Source organism: Apodemus sylvaticus, chromosome 1 (genome assembly GCF_947179515.1).
Source record: "Apodemus sylvaticus chromosome 1, mApoSyl1.1, whole genome shotgun sequence".
Taxonomy (NCBI): domain Eukaryota; kingdom Metazoa; phylum Chordata; class Mammalia; order Rodentia; family Muridae; genus Apodemus; species Apodemus sylvaticus.
Genome location: NC_067472.1, coordinates 55,001,806 through 55,010,225, shown reverse-complemented (window position 1 = coordinate 55,010,225; position 8,420 = coordinate 55,001,806). Strand labels below are relative to the sequence as shown.

At 39.1% G+C, this 8,420-nt stretch overlaps 1 protein-coding gene across 2 annotated transcripts in view; it reads right to left on the bottom strand.

Annotated features, from left to right (window-relative positions):
* Positions 1-1,245: 1,245 nt before the first annotated feature.
* The window catches only part of LOC127678370 (solute carrier family 22 member 19-like), a 70,896-nt gene continuing 63,721 nt past the window's right edge, over positions 1,246-8,420 (bottom strand). For both annotated transcript variants that reach the window (XM_052173260.1, XM_052173268.1), the window contains 4 exons: positions 5,395-5,609; positions 3,833-3,941; positions 2,549-2,752; positions 1,246-1,306 (listed from right to left, as the gene is read on the bottom strand). In XM_052173260.1, coding sequence (XP_052029220.1) covers positions 1,246-1,306; positions 2,549-2,752; positions 3,833-3,941; positions 5,395-5,609 — 589 coding nt within the window. The remainder of the gene's footprint in view (positions 1,307-2,548; positions 2,753-3,832; positions 3,942-5,394; positions 5,610-8,420) is intronic.

The window sequence follows — 8,420 nt, the reverse complement described above, 5'->3', positions numbered from 1 at the left end:
TAATACAGCAGGTTTTGTTTTCCACAACCCAATGTCTCTCAGCAGCTATTGTCTTCTGTTCACAAGCTTTAAGATTTTTAAAGGTAAAAAAGTACTGTGCAATATTTCTCTGGGGGTTCTTTGGTCTATTAAGTATCTCTTTTAAAGTATGGCTTGCTTTTTCTATAATTGTTTGTCCTGTAGGATTATGTGGTATGCATGTAATGAGCTTCATGTGGAATATGTAAAAATCTTTCATTTTACTAGAGAAACATGCTGGATCATTTTCAGTCTTAATTTGTAAAGGTATCCTCATAATAGCCATAACTTATAATAAATATGTAATTACAAAATCTGCCTTTTCAGAAAAGCAGTTGCCCATTTTGATCCTGAATATGTATCTATGGAATAGTGCACATACTATAATTCTTCCAAACTCTGCAAAATAAAACACATCAATTTGCAAAATTTCATTTCTTTGGGTATCTTTTGGGTTACTTACTGCAGGTTATACAAAGAACAAGTAAGACATTTCCTTATAATTTTCTTGGCTTGCTGCCAAAACTTTGCTGTTAACATGGTGTTTCTTACAAAATTCTTAGGCTTCTAGCACATTTCCTATTAATAGCTGATCAATTTCATCATCAATTCTTTTCTAAAGTTCCTATCACTCACCAAATCAAATGTCTCACTTTTCCTCTCCTGCCCTGGTATAGGCCATTCACCTCTTTATTAAACCAATCAGAACGTAATAGAGAAGATGTTTACAGAATACTGAGACAGGTGATAATTCATAAAAATAATAATACCAAAGTACAGCTGTACTCAAATCTCTGCTGGTACAGGAATCAATATTTGAATAATACAAAGACAATATTTAAAGAGTGCATAAGATTATCCCAACAACTATAGGATGAAATTAATGAGAATTCTACAATAAACTGTCCCTCTTTAATTTTCCCAAGCTTTATGACACAATAATTGGAAGAAGATTCATCCACGTCCTATTTGGAAACTTCATAGTTGTCTGTAATCATAAAAATATCTCTGAAGCTTTATTTCACTGTGTTGTTTTCCTTTAATTTTGTTGTTGAGATTATTTATGTATCAGTTAAGTATGGAAATTTTAAATTTAATACATACTTTTTGCTATATTGTTATTTGATCAAAAATTTTGCTATATCTAGAGTGAACCTGGACCATCATAAATCTGAGTGATAGTTTTCTTATCTTGCTCCTTTATCAGCTTTCAGTTCTTGGAGTTCCTTAAAACTGTGTCACTGTGATGGAAGTATCTTTCTGCTTTGCTTGTCTGGAGACTTTTCCTCTGTAACACATACAGCAAACATGAGAAACAAAGTAAACCTAAGAACACAGAGAAAAATCACATCCCTACATCCTCATCTTGCACCCAAGTACTTTGAAAACATCCATTATTTCTGCCAAAAAAGGATTTGGGTACATTTTGACAAGTAAAAGGCCAACCTCCTGGTAACTTCAGTGCGATGGCTAATCTTGGTTGTCAACTTAACATACTTGAGAAGCAAGAATGTCAGTTGAGGAACTGATTCATCAGCTTAGTCTGTGGCACATCTTCAGAGAATTTTCTTGATTGCTAATTGAGATAAGAGGGCCCAACTAACTGTGGTGATATATTTAGGCAGATAGCCTGAGCTGTATATAAAAGGTAGCTAAACACAGCAGAGGAAGCAAAGTAGTAAATAACATTGCTTGATTAGTTTCTGATTGAAGCTCCTGTCTGAGGTTCTCTCAATGATGGACTAACCTATAAACTAAAAATAAAACCTTCTCTCCTCAAGTTGCATTTGCTCAGTGTTTTATCACAGCAACAAAGAGGCAAGCCAGGGCCCTTTCTACCTTGGCTATCATGGTATTCTTCAAGAATGTTTGAGTGAGAGGAGGCAATAGAAATATCTCATAAGTTTTAAAATTCTGCCCATTATTTCACATTCTGTGACCTTTTTGTTGACAATTCCCTTCTTCTCTGACATGAACACTTTCATTCCTAGTGTAACAAAAATAATTTGAATCTCATAGCAAAAACAAGATTCCCTCACTCAGATACAGTGTCATTAGTCGCAAGTCCTTTAGACCCATATGTAATTTCCTTTAAGTTATTCAGTGACCATTGTACGCTCAAGCATATAAGTGCTGTGAGTTTCAGACAGCTAACCAGCACTTACCACGTATGAGGGTTAACATGACATTTGTGTTTGTGCATGCTTGTGAAATATTATCAAGGATATGTGCTTCACTGTGAGGTCAGAGAGGACAAAAGATATACACTTGTCCTATTTATCTCTAAATCTCTCTATGCTAGTCTTTGTTTTTTTAGAGAGTTTCCAGGCACATCTGAAACCAATGTATAAATATATATGCAAATAGTTCCTATACCAAATACATCTTCCATGTGTAAACAAACAAACAAAAAAACCCACCTAGTTATCAACCTACCCGACACAAAGCAATTTGGGAGGCAAGGCTGTCTCACCAGCCTCATCACAGACCTTTAGCATCCAAGTCCTATGAGGGACAGGGTTCTACTTACTCATTTTCCACATCTTGTATGGAGTCAGGCAGAGGCTGATTCTTGGTCTCAGGAAGGAGAAGGACAACAAGGGCACCAAGGAAGGGAAGAACCCCATAGATGATCCAGGGCAAGGAGTCAGAGTATGTTCTGAGGATCATAAAGAGAGGAGACAGGGCTGCCCCAGTGCTACCAGCGATTCCAATGACTCCTAAAGCAGTTGCCCTTGAACACAAAACAAAATGCAGAAATAACTCCATGAGAATGCACATTCAAAATTTGTGGCTTAGCCCTTACACTAATGATGGAAATAAGCAGTGTATTTAGACAAAACAATGTTGATAACCTTTACTCTTGTTTTTCCCATTTCTGTTTCATTTGATAGTATCTTTTCTCAAGAACACATATTAAAGCACTCATTTATCACTTACAAAACAAGATGCAGGAAAAACAAACACTATGCATTTTCTCTACTGAGAAAATCCTAGATTTTAGCTTTTGGGTATATGTGTACATAGGGTATAATTATTGATAGAAACTTGGAAACTAGAGAGGGGACAATGAGGGGGAAAGAAAAGATCTTAAGTGAAAAAGAAGTTAATGACACACACATACACACACACACACACACACACACACACACACACGACCTGAAAGGAGATGGTAATTAGAGGAATGAGGGTAAACCAGCAGAAGGGAATTGGACAAAAGCAGCAGAGCAACCAGAACAGAGTAGGTGTTAAAATGTATAATAAACCTGTTATTCTTTATGTTTTAGAATTGATCTTGAAAAGCAAAAAAATAAAAAAATTTAAAAATTTAAAAAAATAAAAACCCACACACACAGTAAAGTAGATGATTTCTAATGACTTTTGTCTTTTCTGAGTTTCAAATATTACATGAAATTAAATTAGTGGTACATGTAGGTTTAACAGGAACTGACCAAAAGGTAACTTTGAAGAAACTTTGGACATATTTGTTGTTATCGTGGCAATCAATTGTTTTAAATAACTAACTATCCAGTCGATGAATGTAAATAACTAAGAAGCCAGCAAGATGACTCAGCAGGTAAAAGTGTTTGCCATCAAGCTTTGTGACTTGATTTCAGTTCAGTTCCTAAGAGCAGAAGAGAATCAACTCCTGAAAGTTGTCTCTGACCTCCATGGGCACATGATAGCAAGCACATACATGCATAAACACCGATCATATATTCACATGCATATGCACAGAAATTTTTAATTAACTAATTAATTAATTAGTTAAAAAGTTTGTTCTGAGCCTAACAATGAACCTTGAGTCTTGTACCTGATTATAGTGGGAAGTAGCTCATTTGCATGCACAAGAGTACTGCCAACAGAGACAAAAGAAAATGCTCCTCCCAAAGTTGCCAAAACCATGCGTAGGATCTGCATTTCTAGAGAGAGGAAGACCAAGGAATATCAGGAAATATGAATTGTGAAATTTGTACTTCCCAAATCCCAAATGGAAACCATTCTTACTGGGGATGAGTAAAAGTATAAAATATAGAGAAAGTGTACCAAGGTAGAATTCCCTCAGTGGCTAATAAATTGAAGAATGTGACCTATCTGTATATATTAGTTTATGGGGAATTAAAGCTTCTAAACAACTGGATTCATGTGCCTTAAATCTCTTGATATTTGCTTAAGAAGTAGAAAACTGGGTGAGTTCAGAAGGACCTTATTTTCGTAATTTTTATCCAGTCTCACAGCAATTTCTCATGAAGCATATAGGAATGCTATGAAGAAGTGAGTAAGGACTATATATATTCAGATACTCACAGACAATTGATTTGCAATGCTGCAGAATCATGTTATGAAAAGATGGAATTGGGCTGGAGAGATGGCTCAGAAGTTAAGAGCATTGACTGCTCTTCTGGAGGTCCTGAGTTCAAATACCAGCAACCACATGGTAGCTCACAACCATCTGTAATGAAATCTGATGCCCTCTTCTGGTGTGTCTGAAGACAGCTATGGTACTTACATATAATAAATAAATAAATCTTTGGGCCTGAGTAAGCAGGGCCAGAGTGAGAAGGAAGAAAAAAAAGAAAAGAAAAGAAAAGAAAAAAAGAAAAGAAAAAAAAAGAAAAGAAAAGACAGAATCCCTACAACGGTGTGCAACCTGGAGATTGCTTTGGCTTGAAATAATGTCTCAAGACTCAAGAACTGCTGCTAGGAAGCATGTCAGACTTTTAAAAACCACTCAAGGAAAGTTTCATAAAGTCATTTTCTACACAATTTGGTGTTATGTAAGATCCAAACTTTGCATTGAGCCTTCATGTAAGTCAAAAAAAATTACATCATTGCTGATATTCAAGAGTTATGACCACTTATGTACTGCTATCTATTACTTAAGTCTATTTAAGTTCAGTGTAGTTGGTTCTAAAGTCTTAATGATTAATCTGTTCATACTTTTATGTACTTCAATATGTACTTTTATGACACCCATTTTCTTGATTTCTAAATGAGGGTTGTATTTGTGTCCTTATATCATTAGGCTCATAAAGTAGATAGATACACAGAGTTAAGAAAATAAGTTCTTACTAAAGATGAAGTAATAAGATAGAGCTGGACATGGTAAATCAGATTATAAGGTCTTATGTGGAATAACAAAACTTGGGAATAATTGGCACCAGTTTTCAGGTGCATCTTGAATATAATAAACTTTAACCAAATGTGACTGACTTTTGGCTCTAGGTACCTAAATGGAATAGTGTACCCTAACACCAGATTAACCACATGAAAAATCTTTAGAATGTGTTTTCCTCTGATTTTATAGGTGAGCCTAAAAGTCCCAAGGAAAGAGAAGGAGATCATTTCTTTGCTTACCCTGTATCTTTTCCTCACCTTGAGGCACAAATATTATGGCCAAAATGGAAATTCCAAACAGGGATATGATAAATAGTTGACTTATTCTACGTCCCAAGTGGTTCACCAAAAAAATTCCAACTAAATTGGCTGGAATGGTGATTGTACCAAAAAGACACTGCAATAGGAAGACATTAGTCCTCAGGTGCTGGAAGTTGATCAGCAAGCCAAATGCAGATGTCCATACCACAAATCTGTAAAGAACAAATAAAATGTACATCATGAGTCTGGCGTTGATGTCAAAGCAGCCAATTTTAGTTGTTAAAATATCAAGGAATACAATCCACAGAACTTAAGAAGGTTAACAAGCCCAAGGGCTCAAGTGAGGATGCTTCAATCCCACTTGAGAGGGAGAAGAAAGCAATCATGGGAGTCATAGGGAGAGGGATACCTGCATGGGGGAGATACCTGGGTGGGGGAGGGAAGGGAAAAGAAAAAGGGGAACATGATCAGGTATTGGGAGGGCAGAAACAGGAGAGAAGCTCTGGGGGCCTGCAGAAAGAATGGAACTATGCAACCTTGGGAAGTGGGAGGTGGGAGATAGGGGAGACTCTCTAGAATATACCAGAGACCTGAGAGGTGAGAGACTCTCAAGGCTTAGCATTCACCTCCAGTAGAAAGACAGGGCATCAAGTGGAGGAATGAGGTTGCCATCCCACAGTCAAACACTCTGACCCAGAATTGTTCCTGTCTAAAAGAACTGCAGGGACAAAAATGGAGAAGAGACTGAGGGAAAGGGGGTCCAGTGACTGGCCCAACTTGGGATCCATCTCAAGGGAAGGCTCCAAGGCCTGACACTGTTACTGATGCTATGATGTGCTTACAGAGAGGAGCCTAGCATGGCTGTCCTCAGAGTCCCAACAAGCAACTCACTGAGACAGAGGCAGATACTTACACCTAAGCAATGGACAGAAGTCAAGGACTCCTGTGGTTGAATTAGGGAAAGTCTGGAAGAAATTGAGGAAGAGGGCAACCCCATGGGATGACCAACAGTCTCAACTAACCTCAACCCTGAGATCTCTCAGACACTGAGCCACCAACCAGGTACCATATATCTGGTATGAGGTCCCCGAACATATACAGCAGAGGACTGCCTGGTATGGCCTCAGTGAGAGAGGATATGCCTAATCCTTGAGGGATTTGAGGTCCCAGGGAGTGGGGAGACCTGGTGAGGGGTGGGAATATCCTCTTGGAGACAGGAGGGGAGGAGGGATGGGATGTGCAACTGTGGGAGGGCAGAGCGGGAGGAGATAATGACTAGACTGTAAAAAAGTAAAAGTAATAATAAATTATATATATATATCAAGGAATAGCTAATTTGTTAAGTCCTCAAAGTGGAGTGCTGATGATGGCAATGACTTGACTTCAACCTGAATTGGGTTTTGCTAGAAAACAGAAACTTAAAGCATTTCTCAGAAGCCCTTAAAGGCTGCCTGAAGAGGATAGAGAGATGGCTCAGCAGTCAAGAGCACTGACTGCTCTTCCCAGTCTGTGAGTTCAACAACTAACCAACCCCCCCTGAGCTCCTAAGGACTGAACCATCAACCAAAGAATATACACGGAGGGACCCATGGCTCCAGCTTCATATGGAGCAGAGACCCTTGGTCCTGTGGAAGCTTGATGCCCCAGCGTAGGTGGATGTTAGGACAGTGAGGCAAGTGTAGATAGGTGGGTGGGGAAGCACCCTCATAGAGGTGGAATGGGGGGGGGTGCTGCAGGAAAACCAGGAAGGAGAACAGTATTTGAAATGTGAATAAATAAAATACCCACCCCCAAATAAAAAAAAGAAAAATGCTGTGTGAAGGCTCCTAATTACGCCTAACAGAGTCCCCACGCTAACCACCAGGCTTCTCCAGATTCTGAGTAGTAACCTCCCCCATCACCAGGCTCTATCCACCCACATAAAACCCAACAAGCTTCAGCATGTACTGCTGTCCTCTACTGCCTAAGGCAGCTTGACATATTTTTAAATTAAACTATTCTTTTATCCACTGAAAATGACTGTATTTGGTTGTTTCTTGCTACACCTGCTTACATTTGGTGCCAAAAAACCCAGAAGAGACACCTTTGGGGAATAAATTTCCCCTTTCACTAAACCAAAAACTGACTGCCGGGCTTTTCTAGATCATTTGCTTCTGTCATACAGCATAGTTGACTCCGGAGTCTGAGTCCATCTCTCTCACCATTTCTCTCTCCTGAGTGCCTGCTCACCTCTCCCTACAGACTAGGGCAAATGCCCTTCTCTCCGAACAGTTTCAGATTTTCTCTCATCCTCACCGAAGCCTGCCACAAAAGTCTTGCTGTTTCTCCACCCTCCTTGGCATCCTTCACATGGTTTGGGACAACCATCTCTACACTCTGGGAATTCACTTGAACTTCACTTGGAGACACCTTCTGGATTGAGTTTCCATCCAGAGACACTTACCCCATCCCTCCACCAGCTCACCACGCCCTTCTTTTGCATACTTTTGATGAGTCTGTAACCCCTCCCCCCTTTCACTTACATAAGCCATTGCTCTCCTCCTTTAAGCAGATCTTTTCCTTATAGTTCCCAGTGCCTGGACTGAGAAGGAAAGGCTTCTTCTAACCATTTCCTATCTACTTTTTGCCCTGATACTGTGGTTCCTTTCCTGTCCCTCTGTCCTCAGCTGTCCATCATCTCATCAACCATAAGCTCCACCAACCATCAGCCAGATGTCGCCACTCCTTTGCCTGCCTTTACTGCCTTATTTTAACTGCAAACTAGAAAATCATTCTCAATGGCCAGAAAATGGTACGTTTAACATCCTAATTCACACAGATTGTAACAACTGCCACAGAGGAGTAGGTTATTCAAAACCATTTATCTCTAAGCTTTCTTTACTCTCCACTCTAAAAATAATCCCTTATCTCTAAGAGTTCTGTGCTCTCTGCTGTCGTATCTTCCCTCTGAGCACTGGATTCAGTCTTACAGATACTCAAATGTCTTTGGGATTTGGATAATATTGGGATATTGTCACATGCTA